Genomic DNA, 21,197 nt, shown 5'->3' with positions numbered 1-21,197 from the left:
TTCAGAGAGCAGCAAGAGTAAGAATTGGGAGAAGGTGAGTGGCTTCTATATCATTTCAACATAAGAGGAATAAGAAAGATCACGATGGATGTTCTATTCAAGGACTTTACACATGCCAACAATTTTACTTTGATGATTTCACTATCATTCCAATTTTCTTTCTTTTTTTTTTTAATGGTTCAACAATGCATGATTTTTATTCCCTTGCTCTGAGAGCTTATATCAAAAAATATATATATATATTAAACCAAGGAAAATAACTGAAGATTTACGGGCCTCTTGTGCTTTAAAAAGGGAAAAAAGATAGCCACTAATTTGCTCAGATACAGCAGGCTTAGTGGTCTTGTATTTTCAACATTTTCAGAATGTTTCCTAAGGTAGGAGGAAAAGGGAAACATTCACTACCCCTTCCCAGAATTTAAACAGAGGGCAGTAGGCATTCTTTACACCCAAATAAAACTATGGCAGCAGTTCACTTGTGACCAAGGTGAATGTAGAATGGAGATGTTCTAAACACAGCTAGGACTCTCAGCAAAGCTAATACACTAAAATCATGATTACATTTTGAAAGAAAATGCACACAAACCAAATAGAAATTTTGAGATTTTTCATTTGAAGGTAAATCTTAATGCTATTAAATTCACAAATATGGTAATTTAAATACCCAATTCTGTTATCTAAAACAGACAATGCAAACATACAAATATCTATTCTCTCCACATGTCAGAGCCATTCATGTCATGGTTTGGAAATGCGGAGAATAGATTCCCCTTAAACTGCAAGTCAGCAGGTGTTTCTTTACAGTTAACTTTAGCAAAATTCATACAAAATAGTAATTAACAATGATCTTCTTTACTTGTTAACTCACAAGGAAACACCTTCAAAACTGCATTTTGTTAACGTTTCTGTACTAAAATGTAGAAAAACTGAACTACACAAAGGTAACTATGGTGGTGGTGGAAACTATAATGATTTTGGAAATTATAGTGGACAACAGCAGTCAATTTATGGACCCATGAAAGGGGGTAGTTTTGGTGGAAGAAGCTCGGGCAGTCCCTATAGTGGTGGTTATGGATCTGGTGGTGGAAGTGGTGGATATGGTAGCAGAAGGTTCTAAAAACTCAGAAGAAAAGGGCTACAGTTCTTAGCAGGAGAGACAGCGAGGACTTGTCAGGAAAGCTGCAGGTTACTTTGAGACAGTCATCCCAAATGCGTTAGAGGAACTGTAAAAATCTGCCACAGAAGGAACGATGATCCATAGTCAGAAAAGTTACTGCAGCTTAAACAGGAAACTCTTCTTGTTCAGGACTGTCATAGCCACAGTTTGCAAAAAGTGCAGCTATTGATTAATGCAATGTAGTGTCAATTAGATGTACATTCCTGAGGTCTTTTATCTGTTGTAGCTTTTTCTTTTTCTTTTCATTACAGCAGGTATATTGCCCTGTAAATTGTGGTAGTGGTACCAGGAATAAAAAATTAAGGAATTTTTATCATTCCTATTTTCTGATGAGGAAATTGTAGCTTATGATTGTTAAAACAAAAACCTTGCCCAAGTTTGTACAAGTAGAAGACCAAGGATTCCTTCTCAGGCAGTCTGACCCAACAGCATGTGCTCTTTACCTATAGCCACATCACACCAAGAATGTGGAATGCTCTTTTTCACAGATGTGTCTGCTGCACATAATTTCAGAGCTGGTCGTAAAGAAGTACAATGGTGTTTCTCTTTTCATGCTTTGATTATAAAGCTTGCATTACCAGCAGCTAGGTGCTCCCCAGCTCATTAGGACTGCACTAAAGACCCTCTGGCTTCAGCATCCATGAGGATGTGTAGGAGTTACTGGGCTGAGCTCTGCTTCATTGCAGCTGTCAGCACTGAATCGCTGGAGTAGGGAGAGCTCTCCCAGCCACCACCGTTCCCTTCACAGGAGATCATGCTCACAGTCCTCTCTCTGTGATCTGAGCGTCCCCTTCTCCCTCTGCTTCACAGCCCTGTGCAGGCTCTCCCCCACCAGGAACCCTCTGTAACACACCAGGAATCAGAAGTGAACTACAGCTTGGGCTGAGAACACTGGTTCTCTGTGTTTGATACTAATAGGAACCATTTTTAAAGGCTTTGATAAACTTCTTTTCCTTTTTCTTGACACTGTGGTAACAAACATCTATAGATTTCAAAGGAGGTACGAAAAGTGTTACAATGAATTTTAAAATATATCAAGTTTAGCTCTTGCCTCTTTTCAACAGAGGAATGGATTTTTTTTTTTTTCTAGAAGTGGGAAAAAGAAGGACCCATACCTCTTTCAATATTCTCTGTGATTGAAACTTGTTGGTTTGATGAAGAGAAGAGTGAAATAGCTGAGCCTGCATGTCTGTAATTCTTTTTTTTTTTTTTAATTTTGTTGGCGTAAGTTGATTTACAATGTTATGTTAGTTTCAGGTATACAGCATAGTGATTCAGTTATACGTATATTCATTCTTTTTCAGATTCTTTTTCCATTTAGGTTTTGTAGAATATTCAGTAGAGTTCTCTGTGCTATACAGTACATTATAACCCATTTGCTCCAGGTCATGAAGGTTCAGTCAGTACACGGAGAAATCAGGATATCCTATTGAAAAACAGGGACCCCCTTCTACTTAAGCTCTTTTCAGATACTCTTGATTTTGTCTTTAAAATGGGGATAATGGGGATAATGGCTTCAAGTTTCCTGTTCAGTATAGAGGGACCTTGGAAGTGGTCACTCCTATCCTCACATAAGAGAAAAGCTGAACAAACTGAAAATTAACAACTCTTCTTAGATACATCAGAGAATTGAGGTCACAGGGGAAAATGCTGCCACCAGACTGGGGAGAATCACAATTTACTGGAACAGAAACCTCCACGGGGATCAGTACTATGGGAGGAAAACCTAAATGTAATTGGTGAAGAAAACGTGGCCTGTAGTTGATGAATTGCTAGAGGTGCCACGTGGACAAGTCTAAGAGATAAAAACTCCAGGGGGCCTCACACAGTTTTGAATGTTACCTCCAAGAGCTCTGCTAAACTCTCATAGTTAAGGTTGGGAAAAAAAATTCCCTTGTGCTTCTATCGGGGGCTGAGGAAAGGTAGCCTTTCTGAAATACACTCAGGACATTCCGTTCCTCTAACAAGGGGGTGCTAACAGTTAGATATTGATGTCTGGGGGTCATGGAAGGATGAGATATGATAATATGTGTAAAGCACGTAGTACAGTGTCTGTAAGAGCTGCTGTTACAGTTATTTCGCCATTTTCCTGTGCATCTGCTCTGTGTTATCCACATGTACTAAAGAAGCTATGCATGGAATAGAGATCCAGATGCAGTCTGCAAGAATTTCTGTGAAACTGATCTTGAGGAATATCCTTAAAACTTAGAGCAACTTGCATCTTGGAAGTGTAACTATAATTTGGTGTACCATCATATACATTCCCCAGGAGTCCCATGAAATAGTAATTCATTCCCTTCCAACACAAAGAAAAGAGACAATTTCCCAATGCTACTTTACTTCCTAGGTCCTTTACTTCAGAAACCAGAAAAGCCACTATTTACCCTCGAGTGTCCTGGCAACTTCCAGTTCCCTGGACAGCATCTTTTCAGCTTAGTGGTGATGGGTCTGCAGTGACACGGATAGTGTTTATTGCTTCTCAGCTGGCTCCCGCCAGAGCAAACAGTAGCAGACACACAGAGAAACTGTTGGCTGGAGACTGCAAAGAACATCACAGTTACAATCCATTCTAAAGAGACAAACACAGAGGCAGGCAAACCAAGCAGAGAGGAGCCCTTTGCCAGGAAAAACCACCAGGGGCCAGGTGACAGGTGTTTGAAAATCCTGTATTTTAATATTTCCTTCTTGGTTTTTAAAATTTAGTCTTTCCTTTGGAAATCTCAGAAATAATTCCTTTTATTACCCTTTTCTTTTCCCTCAGGTAACAACTGAGATTTGAAACTAATTTATGTATTTCCATACTTCTCATATATAAGGCTCATCCTTACTTTCACTCTTCCAGTTTCAAAGAATTGCATTTCATTTTCTGAATAATTTACCCTCATTCTTCTTCCCACTGACCTTCAGGCTGTTACTAGTAGTAGTAGATGGAACGTAGTACATTTAAAGTGACTTCTTCCTGTTCTTCTCATCAGATGCACAAAATGGCTTAGTGTAGTTTAGTTTCTTAAGCACCAAAGGGAATTCCTGCAGACAATTTGGCTTTCTTATTTATTTGGAAAAGCTAATGATGCTTTTGAACTGTGGTATTGGAGAAGACTCTTGAGAGTCCCTTGGACTGCAAGGAGATCCTACCAGTCCATTCTGAAGGAGATCAACCCTGGGATTTCTTTGGAAGGAATGATACTGAAGCTGAAGCTCCAGTACTTTGGCCACCTCATGCGAAGAGTTGACTCATTGGAAAAGACTCTGATGCTGGGAGGGATTGGGGTCAGGAGGAGAAGGGGACGACCGAGGATGAGATGGCTGGATGGCATCACAGACTTGATGGACGTGAGTCTCAGTGAACTCCGGGAGATGGTGATGGACAGGGAGGCCTGGCGTGCTGCGATTCATGGGGTTGCAGAGTTGGACACGACTGAGCGACTGAACTGAACTGAATGTTCAAAAATTCTGAAGTAGACTGTGGTTGCCTGTGCTCATCAAAGGTAATCTGCTTGCTCCCTGGTCAGTAGGACTTCTGGGGAAACTATAATTGAAATTAAAAATGACACATCAATTAAATATATGATCTGTTCACTTGCTCTTGAACCAAAGCACACCCAGAAGGCCAGCACAGTGCCTTTTCAAGTCGCTAACTCCCAGAGTTTAAAAATTTGCTTCAAACTTGCCAAGGTCCTTAAGGACATATTGTAGAGGTCTCATTCATAGATTTATACATTCAGCAGGGTAAAAAAATTGTTATTTGTCTACCAACTTATTAGCATTTTGATTAGCATCTTAAGTGAGTATATATAAAATGTATACTGATTAAAACTTAGCAATGAGACCTGGAAGGGATAACTAATATTTTTGATGAAAGGACATAAAGTTATCAGAACAGAACAGAATTGGAAATCAAAACAAGCAAAAGGAAGTGTAATAGAAAACATATAAAGGTTGACACTTTCATTAAAAAGTACCTTGCCAAGGCATAGGATCAGGATAGGGGAGACCCACATTTTTAACAGTGAATGTGAAAAAAGGTGCTGAACATTTGAGAATTACTTTATTGTTAAGTCAAGTGTGATAGGACATAAGAATATTATTATACTCTGCACTGACCAGATAAATATCTGGAATATTGTGACCAATTGTAGGAGCCATGCATGGGATTTTGACATCTGCAGAGATGTCAGCTTTAACCCAGATGTGTGGGCTGTTTTGAGCACGTCCCATGTGGAACAGGGATAAGGCAATGGCACCCCACTCCAGTACTCTTGCCTGGAAAATCCCATGGACAGAGGAGCCTGGCAGGCTGCAGTCCATGGGGTCGCTAAGAGTCGGACACGACTGAGCGGCTTCACTTTCACTTTTCACTTTTATGCATTGGAGAAGGAAATGGCAACCCACTCCAGTGTTCTTGCCTGTAGAATCCCAGGATGGGGGAGCCTGGTGGGCTGCCATCTCTGAGGTCGCACAGAGTCGGACACAACTGAAACGACTTAGCAGCAGCAGCAGCAGCAGCATGTGGAGCAGAGGGGCTAAAGAAGCTGAGGTTATCCAGTCAGGAGGAGAGGATGCTTACAGAGCTGTGATTCTGACACCTGAAGTTTTTTCAGAGGGTAAATGAGTCAACTCTCTTTGATTCTTAAGGCAGAACACATGAACAGAAGCTATAAGGAAGTAGATTTTAACTCAAATTTATGGAAGAAAATTTTAACAATTGTAGTTGTTCATCAGTGAAGTAGGCTGTTTCACAGCCTAGCGAACTTTCTGTCACTTGATGGGGAGGGCTAGGCTAGCATACCAGCGTCATGCCAGCAAGAGGGACACTGCACTAAGTGGAAGAAGGACAACCCTCAAGAGTCTTTCCCACTTTATGATTCTTTTAATTAATTTAAGATTAATGCAATTAAAAGGCTTTTCTCATATCTATCTTTTATAAAACCCAGTTTGCTCTCTGGGACTTCCTTCATGCCCACTCATGTTTTCACATTTTCCCATGAACGTTTCAGAAACGTTCACATGAGCGTATTTAAAAGGGTAGGCAAACTTACCTAGTGACTGTATGTCCCTTTGACATTCATATGCTGTCAGATTGCTTCATTTTTTATTGGGGTATTGTCAGTTTACAATGTTACGTTGCTTTCAGGTGTACAGCACAATGCGTCAGTTATACATATACATATATCCACTCTCAGGCTTTTTTCCCCATACAGGTCATTACACAGTATTGAGTTGAGTTCCCTGTGCTATACAGTAGGTCTTTATTCGTTACCTGTTTTATGCTAGTGTGTATATGTCAGTCCCAATCATCCAATTTATCCCTCTCCCCCTTTCCTTCCTGGTAACTCTAAGATTGTTTTCTACCTTTGTGACTGTTTCTGTTTTGTAAATAAAAATTGCTTCATTTCTATCCTCGGCAAGATTAGGGCAGTCTACTCCATTCTATATGCCAGGATTTATTTCATTATTCTAAAGTTTAATGGAACACATATGCATTCTGAAGGCACATCTTTGGGACTCACTGTGAATCTTATGGGGCTTCCTTGGTGATGCAGATGATAAAGAATCTGCCTGCAATGCAGGAGACCAGGGTTTGATCCCTGAAGAAGAGAAGATTCCCTGGAAAAGGGAATGGCAACCCTCTCCAGTATTCTTGCCTGGAGAATTCTATGGCCAGAGTAGCCTGGTGAGCTACAGTCCATGGGGTCTCAAAGAGTTGGATGAATCCTATTGGGGATATAAATCAGGAAATAGTTTAAAGAAACCACAAACCATCTTCAAGGTTAGCAGGTTGACAGACTCTTCTAATTAATCCTTTGGAGGATCTAGACCCACATATCCACCAGCCTCATCCCCGCTCATCCTCTGTACTCCTGCCATCTTATTTGTGGCCACTGCAACTGATATAATCAGCCTTTAAAATTGAACATCTTCTATTTCTTATGCTGGAGAAAATTCCAGTATGGTTTTCTCTGTGTAAATCTCTGCAGTTACATTTAAAATGTATACATAATGATGACGCCTATATTTCTGCAGATTTTGGAGTTGGTCTAATTTTGGACTAGGACTTGGGATTGATCAGCTTTCTTTATCATATTTTCTTTCGAGGCATCCTAGAAATCCACAGGACTCAGTTAGAATCCCACCTCAGGGTGATGGTAGGTAGGTAATCAGGCTGAGAAAATGAGCAGATCTAGAATACTCAGAGTTGTTTTCTGACTATGGCTTAACTGAACACGCTTAATTCAGAACCTAGTATCTGGGCTAGTTCACATAAAAGGTGGTAAAAAGATCTTCTTAACAACGACCAATTGCAGGCCTGGCGAAGTTTAGCACCTCCATAAGGGGAGAATCTTGATTGGTGAAAGGCTTATGTCTGTAGGAATAGGAGTGTCAAACGAAACAGTTACCTGGCTTTCTGGGGTGTCAAAACTTGTCAGAGCAAGACATCATTGTTCAAACCAATAGTCAAGAATTATAATCCTATTTTTGTTCTTGGCAGACTGCTTGTGTTGGGGGAAGTTTACCTTAGCATGTAGGTTCCTGGGTCAGAAAGGAAAATGATGATACATGCCTGTTTTACTGGCCCAGTTTTCCCCACTGATAAACAATCACAACAGTTGTATTTACTGAAGACATCTGTGTGGTTCTGTGGACATAAAATAGAGAAATGCTTAAGCTTATATTTATTAAGAAAGTGTGAAATGCAATCAGAATGTTTACTGCCCTTAAGTTTCATAATATACACAGATTTTCTTTTTGCTTTTATTCTTGTTCATATGGTTGTGCTCTCCTACTGGCAGTATTTATAAAAAGGAAATACATTATCGCACCGTCTCTTGTTTTCTTTTCCCCTCAGTTCTTTAACACATACACAGCTCTGACTTCAGCAGCCAGTGTGGTCTTAGATGAGACTGAGCACTGTATATTGTTTCTAGTGTTCAACTGTCTTCTGGGGCTTTTCTCTTTCAGTACAGTTCAGTCACTTAGTCATGTCTAACTCTTTGCGACCCCATGGACTGCAGCATGCCAGGCTTCCCTGTCCATCACCAATTCCCAGAGATTACTCAGACTCATGTCCATTGAGTCGTGATGCCATCCAACCATCTCATCCTCTGTTGTCCCCTTATCCTCCCACCTTCAATCTTACCCAGCATCAGAGTCTTTTCAAATGAGTCAGTTCTTTGCATCAGGTGGCCAAAGGATTGGAGTTTCAACTTCAGCGTCAGTCCTTCCAATGAATATTCAGGACTGATTTCCTTCAGGATGGACTGGTTGGATCTCCTTGCAGTCCAAGGGGCTCTCAAAAGTCTTCTGTAACACCACAGTTCAAAAGGATCATTTCTTCAGTGCTCAGCTTTCTTTATAGTCCAATTCTCACATCCATATATGACTACTGGAAAAACCATAGCTTTGACTAGATGGACCTTTGTTGGCCAAGTAATGTCTCTGCTTTTTAATATGCTGTCTAGATTGGTCATAACTTTTCTTCCAAGGAGCAAGCGTCTTTTAATTTCATGGCTGCAGTCACCATCTGCAGTGATTTTGGAACCCCCCAAAATAAAGTCTGTCACTGTTTCCAATGCTTCCCCATCTATTTGCCATGAAGTGATGGGACCTGATGCCATGATCTTCATTTTCTGAATGTTGAGTTTTAAGTCAACTTTTTCACTCTCCTCTTTCACTTTCATCAGGAGGCTCTTTAGTTCTCCTTCGCTTTCTGCCATAAGGTTGGTGTCATCTGCATATTTGAGCTTATTGGTATTTCTCTTGACAGTCTTGATTACAGCTTGTGCTTCCTCCAGCCCAGTGTTTCTCATGAGGTACTCTGCATAGAAATTAAATAAGCAGGGTGACAATATACAGCCTTGACGTACTCCTTTACCTATTTGCAACTAGTCTGTTGTTCCATGTCCAGTTCTAACTGTTACTTCCTGACCTGCATACAAATTTCTCAAAAGGCAGGTCAGGTGGTCTGGTATTCCCGTCTCTTTCAGAATTTTCCACAGTTTATTGTGATCCACACAGTCAAAGGCTTTGGCATAGTCAATAAAGCCGAAGTAGATGTTTTTCTTGAACTCTCACACTTTTTTGATGATCCAATGGATGTTGGCAATTTGATCTCTGGTTCCTCTGCCTTTTCTAAATCCAGCTTGTACATCTGGAAGTTCACGATTCATGTACTGTTGAAGCCTGGCTTGGAGAATTTTGAGCATTATTGTGCTAGGGTGTGAGATGAGTGCACTTGTGCAGTAGTTTGAGCATTCTTTGGCACTGCCTTTCTTTGGGATTGCAATGAAAACTGACCTTTTTCCAGTCCTGTGGCCACTGCTGAGTTTTCCAAATTTGCTGGCATATTGAGTGCAGCACTTTGACAGCATCATCTTTCAGGATTTGAAATATCTCAACTGAAATTCCGTCACCTCTCCTAGCTTTGTTCATAGTGAGGCTTCCTAAGGCTCACTTGACTTTGCATTCCAGGATGTCTGGTTCTAGGTAGTGATCACACCAACATGGTTATCTGGGTCATGAAGATCTTTTTTGTACAGTTCTTCTGTGTACTTTTGCCACCTCTTTGCCGTCCCCCTAGTAGAGAGATGGGATTTCCCTGGTAGCTCAGTTGGTAGAGAATCTGCCTGCAGTGCAGGAGACCCAGGTTCAATCCCCAGGTTAGGAAGATCTGCTGGGGAAGGAAATGGCAACCCACTCCAATATTCTTGCTTTTAAAATGCTATGGACCCAGGAGCCTGGTGGGCTGCAGTTCATGCTGTCGCAAGAGTCAGACACAACTTAGCAACTAAACCACCACCAATAGGAGGAGTACTTATTAATCAGATTTTATAAGGAATGAAAAAAGACTGTCTAGCCAAAGACTTTAGCCAGACAATAGAACTTTCTGCAGTTATGACCGTGCCCTGGACCTGCACTATCCCATGTTGTAGCCACTGACCTCAAGTAGCTCTTGTGCATTTGAAATGTGGCTAGTGTGGATGAGGAACTGAATTTTTAATTTTATTTAGTTTAAATATAAACAGATATATGCGACTAGTAGCTACTGTATTAACGAACACAGCAAACAAAGAATTCATAGCATCAGCGAAGATAATCGGGTAAATGTACTGATCAGTGGGATTCACCCTCTTACTGCCTCGTTTCTATATGGAGCCAGATGTCACTTACAGTAATGCAGCAGGATTTTTGGTAGATGTTAAAATGGTCATCGAAAAAAGGTGAGGGAAAACCCACCCAGAGGATTTTTAATTGTTATAGAGATGATTCTCTATTCTGTGCTGGTCTCTTTATATATGTGCCATACAGATTTACTGTCGGCTATTTTCACAAGTGTTTCAGGCTGAATAGTACTTTTTTTTCCATTTCGTAGAAGAGAGGAAACTGAGGTTCACTGATTTAAAATAAAAAAACCTCAGTATTCCAGAGCCAGTCAGTGGTGGAACCCAGGTTTGAACCCAGGTAGAGTTCTTCGTGAACGCAGCTGCAATGAATCTTTCCCACATTGTCTTCAGAGCATATGAGCACACTGCCTTAGTTCTCTTTGGGAACCAGGCTGGGAGGTGTTAAGGACGTGAGCCCTGGCACCACACTGGTTGATTTAAATCCTCCCTCTACTACTTACAAAGTGTGTGAAATTGAGCAAATTACTTAGTATCTCTGAGCCTCAACTGTCTCCTTATAATACAGAAATAATAAAGGCACCCACTTATAGGGTTGTGATGAGGGTTAACAGTTCCTGGCACATTGTTTGAACCATGTGTATTTGCCATTATCATTATTTTTTATTTGAAAGAGATTGATCATGTATGTAAGGATGGTGATTTAAATGAGATGAAATAGAGATAGGCTTTGGGTATGCTTCCCTAGAAAATAAGAGAGACCCTAATAATTCAGATAACTCAGGAAAAAGCACCCTGCTGCTCAGCCACTTTGGTGTCGCTGTCACTGGAATGACAAAGTTCCAGAATCTGCATGCCCTCATATCTTCGCTTTTCATGTTACATCTCCTTTGGTGTCTTTGATTCGCTCTGAATGCTGAGCAGTGACAAACACTAACACAGCTGGAAAGAGCCGTAAGATTTGCTTTTCTGTCTTCCAGCAGGGAATTATTGCCATGGATACCAGCATCAGAGGAAGGCTGGGGAGCTCTCTCAACTTCTTTCCTAAGTGGTCTGACATCTGTTTCTGGCAAGGCCAATAATGAATGTGCTGCTAGCTTCATAGCAAACGGAAGACTCATCCACACCTCTTCTGTGTTTTCCCCACAGATGGCCTCTGCCCAAGATGCCAGGTATGGCCAGAAAGACTCCTCTGATCAGAACTTCGACTACATGTTCAAGCTGCTCATCATTGGCAATAGCAGCGTGGGGAAGACATCTTTTCTCTTCCGTTACGCGGATGACTCCTTTACATCTGCGTTCGTCAGCACAGTTGGGATCGATTTCAAAGTCAAAACTGTATTCAAAAATGAAAAGAGAATTAAGCTCCAGATTTGGGTAAGTGACTTTGAACCGACAGCATCCTTCAGCCTAGGACATTGACTGTGTACGTGTGTGAGGCAAACGCTTTCTGCCTTGTTCTGATCCCATGGGGGTCCATCAGCCCCCATTGCCAGGTTCTTTGCCACAGCACATTCTAGTTCAAAGGCCAAGAGAGTTATGCCTCTCTAAGGTGTGGAGACTGAATTAGACCTTGTTGTCATTTGATGCTTCTCAAGATTCTTCAGAAGAAAGAAAATCCAAATGTCGGTCTGTTGTGGTAAGGAACACTCAATAGAAAGTCTGGCTCTGTCTTGTACGGTCTGTGTGACCTGGAGCAAGTCTCTGAGTCCTTCTCTGACACTTTTCTAATTGACAAAATAGGCAAACTGAAACTAGCCTTTTCAAGTCACAGGAAGCAGCCTGCCCTGGTCATTTTAAAGCATATTATAGAGAAAGCTTAGGTTTATCCCTTCATAATGCCCTAGCTAAATTTTGTAAAGTGTCTATTTAATCTCCTCAGACTTTGTGCTTTCAGCAATAAGAGTTATGTTTACCACACAGTCCAACACAGCAAGACACATGAAATAAAGTATTTATTTTAAACAGGGTTTTTCCCTAAGGAGAAGGTTCTTCAATAAGTTTTGAGACTGTGTACCTGGCTTTCTGCCTCTTCCTTACCCCCTGTAGAAGATCAGAGATTCCTTAACTAAACGGTTGTGATAACTGAGGAGAATAGCAAGTGACAAGCAGAAGAAAAAGTACATATGGGTAGCAGGTTTGAAATAAATAAGAGATGAAGTAACAAAAAAAATTGACTATACCAATAGAGAGTTATATAGTATTTTTTGTACATCATGTAATGTATGGGCACCATGGTAGAATGCTTTTATAGTGAGTTTTGGTCCCCTTTCTCTGTTCTTTTGTACCTCTGCCACTCAGATGGATTTGAGCTATAAATGGATGTTTCCCAAGAATTTAGCTTTCTGTCTTCTCCTGATACAATTCCAACACCTACTAACATTTGTTGCTGGTGCCAGGGTTGATTTGTAGGACTGATGATAAGCTTGCCTCCTCAAATATGGAAAGCTGAAAGAAAGACAAATCTTGGAGTAAAACACTTATATTTTTTTTAAAGGAAAGATCCCTTAAGATATCTGTATATAATAAATATAGCAGATGTCCTTTCATATCTTAAAGCTCTTAGGAATAAAATTCAAAGATGCAGGTATACATACAGGTAGATATCCTCTTAGGCAGCTTACAGTAGACTATTAGATTTTACTTATTCTCATTATGGAGTTTTCAAACTCTAATTAGAACTCAGAAAAGAACTTGGAAAAATAGACCCAGTTCCCATTGCTGCTCTACTGGTTCCCAAAGATATTTTTGTTGGGTGGATCCCTCTTTAGAAGCATGCAGCCCTGTATATGGAGACAGAAAGAGCTGTGTTTATTGCTTCACATTCTCTTCCTTTGAGCTTTAAGCAACTGATTATTATATGGAGATAACTTTCAGATCCAGGCCTAAGAAAGGTCTCTTTGTTTTTATGGACTTTGATGAACTGAAAATTAATTTGGTAGCTATACATCTCTTACCTTTGTGACCATGTTCTTTCTGCTAATACGGAAGAACTGTTATTTCTCTGGCTGACAGCTCCTGCCATTAATCTTAGGAATGTTTAAAGGTGGTTGTTGTGATTGTTTAGGTAAAACACCAACATGGTGTATAAATGCAATCCTATAATTTCTAGCAGTTTCTCAATTTAGGTTCTTGAAAGAATCGCTCTGTACAGATGTAAAGTCATCTGTCCTTAATATAAAACAGATATACTTCAAATAATATACATTTTTGAGAATTATAATCTCATACTTACAAAAATATTTCAAAACCCTCAGTGATAGTACCAGGCCAGAGTTCACTCGTGTACACTGAAGTTCGGTTGCATCTGTTCAGGTCTTCTGCATGAAAGTTGCTCTTTTCTGAGCCTTGCAAAGCCCAGTTTGGCTCTCTGAACTGCTTCTACTCTGATACCTCCTTGTGCTTCTCAGTTACCATTAACTTCACTAAAAAGCCCCTGACCTATAAATCTGTTCAAATTTGTCTCTACTCGTCCATAATCCAGGCTTCCCCAGTGGCTCAGCGGTAAAGAATCTGCCTGCAATGCAGGAGACATAGGAAACGCAGGTTCGATCGCTGGGTTGGGAAGATCCCCGGGGAGAAGGGCGTGGCAACCTACTCCAGTATTGTTGCCTGAAGAATCCCCATGGACAGAGAGGCCTGGTGGGCTACACTTCAGGGCGTTACAGAGTCAGACACGACTGAAGCAACTTCCATGCACGCATGCATCCGTAATCTACCATTTCCCCAAAACCTCTAATTCTCTTCATAGCCCAGTCCAGCCTGGGAGCTCATTCTCCATTCTGTGAACACTCACACTCCCTTCAGGGATAAGCCACCCAGGAACCCTTCACCCAGCTCTCTCCTCACCTCAGTCACAGTGGTAGTCTATTTTCTTTGTGATCAAAACAATCTTACTTCTTTTTCTTAACATTGGGAACTCTTAATGTGCCCATGATTCTGGGGGTGTGAAAATAGATTTGACACTACGTTATTCCAACTGGTCTACTAGATTGTGAACCACTCAAAAGCAAAGATTTTGGCTCATTGAACCTATAGTATAGTTGGGAAAAGAAATGAATACTCATGGAGTAATTGTATGTCTATAAGCAAATATCAAGCTGTGTAAATATTATATGCAGCTAGCATTTATTGAACATATACCTATGCCTTATATCTAATTCCCACAACAACCAAACTCTTTATTATTACTCCTGTTTTATACAAGAAACCTAAAGGTTTTTGTTATTGTTCACTTGCTAAGTCATGTCTGACAAATTAAATAGCTTGTCCAAGATCATAGATGTCAAGGGGTTGATTCCAGGCTAGGTCTATCAAATTCTAATGCTTTGGTTTGTTCCCCTTCACCATGTTGCCCTAATTAAGATGTGTTCTCATGAACAGGTGATAGAATCTTAGACAATGTATCCTGGGATGCTGAAGAACATGTTTTTGAAAGAGTTTGACCATCTCAATGACTTCAGTCATACAGAGGAAGAAAGGATAAAGAGTAATAGGCTAGCTTGCTTAAATCTAAACATTCCTATAGTAATTCTAGAGGTTCTTACTTTCTTATAACTATAGTGGGAAATAATTAGTTGTGTACAGTTTTTTTTTTTTTACTTTATTTATTTGTGGCTGTATCTGGCATTGATGGTTTACCATTTTATATTGCTAGTAGAAGGCAATGGCACGCCACTCCAGTACTCTTGCCTGGAAAATCCCATGGACGGAGGAGCCTGGAAGCCTGCAGCCCATGGGGTCGCTGATGGTCAGACATGACTGAGCGACTTCATTTTCACTTTCCACTTTCACGCATTGGAGAAGGAAATGGCAGCCCACTCTAGTGTTCTTGCTTGGAGAATCCAAGGGATGGGGGAGCCTGGTGGGCTGCCGTCTATGGGGTCGCACAGAGTCAGACATGACTGAAGCGACTTAGGAGCAGCAGCAGTCAAACATGAACTGTTTTCCCCAGCTAATAGTATTTTTATGCACTTGTATTAATGTGTAACAAATTCATTAGTGAGTTAGTTAGTTAGTTCAGTCGTTCAGTTGTGTCTGACTCTTTGCGACCCCATGAATCGCAGCACACCAGGCCTCCCTGTCCATCACGAACTCCCGGAGTTCACCCAAACTCATGTCCATCAAGTCGGTGATGCCATCCACCTATCTCATCCTCTGTCGTCCCCTTCTCCTCCTGCCCCCAATCCCTCCCAGCATCAGGGTCTTTTCCAATGAGTCAACTCTTCACATGAAGTGGCCAAAGTATTGGAGTTTCAGCCTCAGCATCAGTCCTTCCAATGGACACCCAGGACTGGTCTCCTTTAGGATGGACTGGTTGGATCTCCTTGCAGTCCAAGGGACTCACAAGATTCATTAAGGTGTCCACAACTATCTTAGCCTGTACTATGTATAATCTGTTTCTACTTGCAACATTTCTGGAACCAAATGTGGGAGTTTTCCAAACCAAAGAATTCTTCATTTCTATGCAGATACTAACGAGATGTCCTGTAATTTAATACAATGTTGACACTAATTACCCAGAGTTAGCACAGATCCCACAAGTAAAGGAATCAGTTCCACAAACCATATCCCTTCTCCTCCCATCCCCCACTTCAGGCACCCATCACAAATCTGGGCCCCTGTGCTTTTGACCTACAGGATATAAATTGACAGGTCTACAACCCCACCCCTCATGGTTGATAAGTTGCTAGAACAGCTCACAGAATTCAGGAAAAGTTTACTTACTGTTACCAATTTATTATAAAGGACACAGCTCAGGAACAACCAGATAGAAGAGAAGCATCGGGCAAATTTTTGTGGGGGGCGGGGTGCAGCGTCCTGCAGTCTCTGGTGTGTCACCCTCCCAGCATCCTAATACATGCACCGACCCCAAAGCTCTCTAAACCTCATCCTTTGGGATTTTTATGGAGCTCCCTTTACATAGGCATGACAGATGCAATCCTTGGTCATTGGTGATTAATTCAGTCTTCAGCCTGTCTCCCCTCCCAGAGGTCAGGGATGGGGCTGAAAGTTTCAACTTTTTGGTCACATAGTTTGTTCTGACAGTCAGCCCCTATTCTTTTTATTTTTTATTTTATTTTATATTGGAATATAACTGATTTACAATGTTGTAATAAGCCCCCATTTTGAAGCTATGTAGGTGTAAACCAGGAGTCACCTCATTAGCATGAACTCTTGGGTGGCAGGAAGGGGCTTATTATGAATAATAAAAGATGCTCCTTTCACTCCCATCATTTAGAAAATTCTAAAGATTATGGAAGCTCTGTGTCAGGAACGAGGAGGAAGACCAAATATGTGTTTCTTATTCTATCACACTATCATAGCCTATTATATATTTCAAAGGAAGAGAAGCAAAATTGTTTCATAGTGATAAAAATCATCACAGATTAGTCCAGTTCATTATTATCTACCAAGAAAAGCTGTAGATATTCATGTAACTCTGATCACTGTATTTTAAACTGTCCACAAATAGGACTGTTTCCAGGTTAGGAAATGAAGATATAAGGAGAGGTGAAGTGATTTGACTTCACCTTACAGTTAGTGCCAGAGCAGAGTCTAAAATCCAGGTCTTCTTCTAGCTAAGCCAATCTGGTTGCTACTTCACGCTCAAAGTATCACAATTGCGATACATCTCACACCTTATTTCCAGTGTTGCCATTAGGCAAAGGAACGTCAAACTTGAGGCTAGAGTAGTTTCACAGTGTCAGCAGGAGAGAACCTGGGTGGTAAGACTGCCCAGTTTTTTATTTGTTGCTGTTCAGTCACTAAGTTGTGTCCAGCTCTTTGTGACCCCATGGACTGCAGCACGCCAGGCTTCCCTGTCCTCCATTATCTCCCAGAGTTTGCTCAGACTCATGTCCACAGAGCCAGCAATGTATTCCAACCATTTCATCCTCTGTCGCCCCCTTTTCCTCCTCCCTTCAATCTTTCCCAGCATCAGGGTCTTTTCCAATGAGTTGGCTCTTCACATCAGGTGGCAAAGTATTGGAGCTTCAGCTTCAACATCAGTCATTCCAGTGAATATTCAGTGTTGATTTCCTTTAGGATTGAGTGGTTTGATCTCCTTGCTGTTCAACAGACTCTCAAGAGTCTTCTCCAGCACCACAGTTCAAAAGCATCAATTCTTTGATGCTCAGCCTTCTTTGTGGTCCAACTCTCACATCCATCCATATGTGACTACTGGAAAAACCATAGCATTGACTATACAGACCTTTGTTGGCAAAGTGAAGTCTCTGCTTTTTAATATATTGTCTAGGTTACTCATAGCTTTTCTTCCAAGAAGCAAGAGTCTTTTAATTTCATGAGTAGGTTTTTTGCATATGCAGTGGGGTTGGGGGTGGCGGGGATTCTGAAACCACAGACTGGATTATTGGATTTGTAATGATCCACATTTAAAGAACACATTTTAACAGCTACTAAAAACATTGACATATCTTTTTGGATGTGTTATACCTCCTGTTTGTGGAAGTTGACTACTGCCTTAGAATAAATTTGTTTAGAGACATACCATGGTCCATTTGTACTAGGTTACATTCCTTTAGGATCCTTACAAATCCCTCTGTCCTTCACTATTTCTTGTTGCATTTTTATTTATTATCATTTCTGTGATTCTCAAGTTAAAATTTTTCAAAATTTTTGAGACTTCACATATTAGAGCTTATTCTTTTATTTTGTGTATCTATTTGATTCTATGAAGAATACATTGGAGAACAATTGTGTATCAGTTTTTTTCTTTAAATATAGTAAAATATTTCACAGCTGGAGTCTATAATGTTTTGCTTTTAATTTTTAAGTAGTTTAGCTTCAGGAAAGGCTTTGTAGAGTGGATTTCCTCCCAGTGAGAAGATTGAAAAATAATACAACACCCATTATTAAGAATATCTTAGTATTGTATTTATTTGCAGTGTCTGTATTACTAGCGTATGAACTTCGAAGTCTGTAACAATCTACAAAATAAAGAATACTGATAATTCTTGAAACTAGACTATGTAGAGAACTGGGTTTAAATTTGTGGGCCCCCTGAATAAAAGGCAAGTTCCTTTACTGAAAAAAAGCACTTTTCCTTTTTAAGTTAGGCCTGCATTGTTCAAGTCCAGAAATCAAGGTTGATTCTCACAAGTAAAAGACTTGACTTGAAAAATTGGAGGATGTAGGTTTAAAGTGGGCAGGGGGCAGGCAGACAAAGGGGATAGCTGTTTCCTTATTAATTAGAACTGGCATTTTATCATTTTTGCATTCTCTTTTTCCTAACCTCAACCTCACCACTCCTTATCCTTTCTGTCCCTCTTTCCCCGTTCCCCATCTTCTTCCCTCCTTCATTTCTGAGCTCTGGCCGGCCTGAATTAGTAAGAAAGTCATCCTCCTGGTGATCGGAAGCCTGCCACATGCAGATGTACCCTTTGTGCCCTGGACAAGGGCACAAACCAGGGTTCAAGTGTGACTGCGCTCCAGCCAGAGTGCCACATGCTGAGCTGTGCTCAGCCCCAGGAAGGGGTGCCTTTTCCTTTTCACAAAAATGGAATCTGCCCCTCAAGCATGTGCTGCTGGTCCATATGCAATGAAAGGGAATTCTGATTGCCATCCAGCAGCCGTATATGAAGGTAGTGTCTCTATCAAAATCTAATGCAGAAGATGGATGAGTAAATTGAGAAGATATAAACCCTGCTTCCCCAGCTCAGTCCTGGAGGAAGATGGTATTTTAAAAGACAGGTTTTATTTTTAGTTAGATGTGTTGAGGCCCACAAATCAGGAAACAGCTGCCCTTGAAATAGTAGTTTGTTATGCTCCAAGATTTTAAGAGAAGGACACATGGGCGTGGGGAGGAAGGCCCTTGGGAGCAAAGGGGAGTCCCTGAGTGGGTCAGGAGGCAGAAAGGGGAATGTGATGGCAGCCTCTATTGTGGCTTCTGTATAAGGCATGTAAGCAGGCTTAGGACTGGCTAGTTTGAATTCCTGCAGCAGGCTCTGGGGCCTAGTGGCTTTCATAAGTCATCAGATGCCTGTTTGGCTCTGGAGTGATTAGGCCAGGGGGATAGTAGCCCAGTGTGAGAACCCAAGACTGGGATGTTTGCCCTGTGAGCTCTGTATTGATGGTTTGCATGAGTTCCAGTGAGTTGTTTACTGTCTCTCAGAGTTAACTAACTGAGCAGGGCAGTCCCTCCAGGATTCACAAGCCCCAGCTGTCAAAGCATCTGAATACAGAAAGGAAAGTGAAAGTGAAAGTTGCTCAGTCGTGTCTGACTCTTTGCGACCCCATGGATTATACAGTCCATGGAATTCTCTAGGCCAGAATACTGGAATGAGTAGCCTTTACCTTCTCCAGGGGATCGTCCCAACCCAGAGATTGAACCCAGGGTTCGACTTTGCAGGTGGATTCTTTACCAGCTGAGCCACAAGGGAAGTAAAAGACATGCCTAATACAGCAGGCAGGTTCTTAGAGCCCCAGGGGTGGCTTATGTCATTAATTCCACTCTGAAAAATGCTTATGATTTCAACCATTCTCACTACAGCCTCAGTGCATTTTTGGTTCTCAATATTTAGAGACTTCAACTGTTGGGGTCAGGAAAAGATCTTTAAGATTTTCCTGAAAATTGGAAAAGAGCATCACTTTAATGAACCCAGTGTTGACCCACAAAGTAAGCACTTTATGTGCATTTTAGAATGTATCTTTTGCCAAACCCCATGAAAGAATGTGGTTATTCCTATTAGCCCTGTTTAACAGATGAAGAAAATAGAGGGGAAAAAATGGAAACAATGACAGATTTTATTTCCTTGGGCTCCAAAATCATTGCAGACAGTGACTACAGCCATGAAATTAAAAGATGCTTGCTCCTTGGAAGAAATGCTATGACAAGTCTAGACAACATATTAAAAAGCAGAGGTACTACTTTGCCGATAAAGGTCTGTATTGTCAAAGCTATGATTTTTCCAGTAATTATGTATTGATGTGAGAGTTGGACCATAACGAAGTCTGAGTGCCAAAGAATTGATGCTCTAGAAGACTCTTGAGAGTCCCTTGAACGGCAAGGAGATAAAACCAGTCAATCCTAAAGGAAATCAACCCTGTATATAAAGGACTGATGCTGAAGCCAAAGCTATAATATTTGGGCCACGTGATGCAATGAGCAGACTCATTGGAAAAGATCCTGATGCTGGGAAAGATTGAGGGCAGGAGAAGAAGAAGATGATAGAGGTTGAGATGGTTGGATGGCATCACTGACTCAATGGACATGAGTTTGAGGAAACTCTGGGAGTGGGTGAAGAACTGGGAAGCCCAGCATGCTGCAGTCCATGGGGTTGCAAAGAGCTGGACACGACTTAGCCACTGAACTGACCTGATCCTAGAGAATGTTCCAAATGGATCTGAGAATGTGTGTGTATTCTGCTGCTTTTGGATTGAATGCTCTATTACTATCAATTAAGTCCATCTGACTTAATATTTATAGAGCTTTAGATCAATCTGATCTACTGCTCTATAAATAACAGATAGGTCCATCTAATTTCTTAATGATTTTCTGTCTTGATGGCTTGTCCACTGATGTAAGTGGAGTGTTAGAATCCCCCACATTGTTACTGTCAATTTTTCTTTTCATGACTGTTAGTATTTGCCATATGTATTGAGCTGCTCTTATGATGGGTGCATATATATTTACAATTGTTATATCTTCCTTGATTGATCCCTTGATCATTATGTAGTGTCCTTCTTGTCTCTTTAAACAACCTTTATTTTAAAGCCTATTTTGTCTGATATGAGTGTCATTTCTTCAGCTTCCTTTTGATTTCCATTTGCATGGAATACCTTTTCATCCTCACACTTTCCATCTAAATGCATCCCTAGATCTGAAGTGGGTCTCTTATAAACAGCATGTGTTAATGTACGGATCTTATTTGTGTATTCAT

At 40.9% G+C, this 21,197-nt stretch overlaps 1 protein-coding gene across 5 annotated transcripts in view; it reads left to right on the top strand.

Moving 5' to 3' along the window:
- RAB3C (RAB3C, member RAS oncogene family) overlaps nucleotides 1-21,197 on the top strand; it is a 362,916-nt gene that overhangs the window by 89,420 nt on the left and 252,299 nt on the right. For all 5 annotated transcript variants that reach the window (XM_069556501.1, XM_069556503.1, XM_069556504.1 and 2 more), the window contains exon 2: nucleotides 11,446-11,673. In XM_069556501.1, the coding sequence (XP_069412602.1) occupies nucleotides 11,446-11,673 (228 nt within the window). The remainder of the gene's footprint in view (nucleotides 1-11,445; nucleotides 11,674-21,197) is intronic.

The sequence above is a fragment of the Ovis canadensis genome, chromosome 16 (assembly GCF_042477335.2).
Source record: "Ovis canadensis isolate MfBH-ARS-UI-01 breed Bighorn chromosome 16, ARS-UI_OviCan_v2, whole genome shotgun sequence".
Classification (NCBI taxonomy): Eukaryota; Metazoa; Chordata; class Mammalia; order Artiodactyla; family Bovidae; genus Ovis; species Ovis canadensis.
Note: the sequence above shows the minus strand (reverse complement) of the source record. Positions and strands in the feature narration are given on the sequence as shown.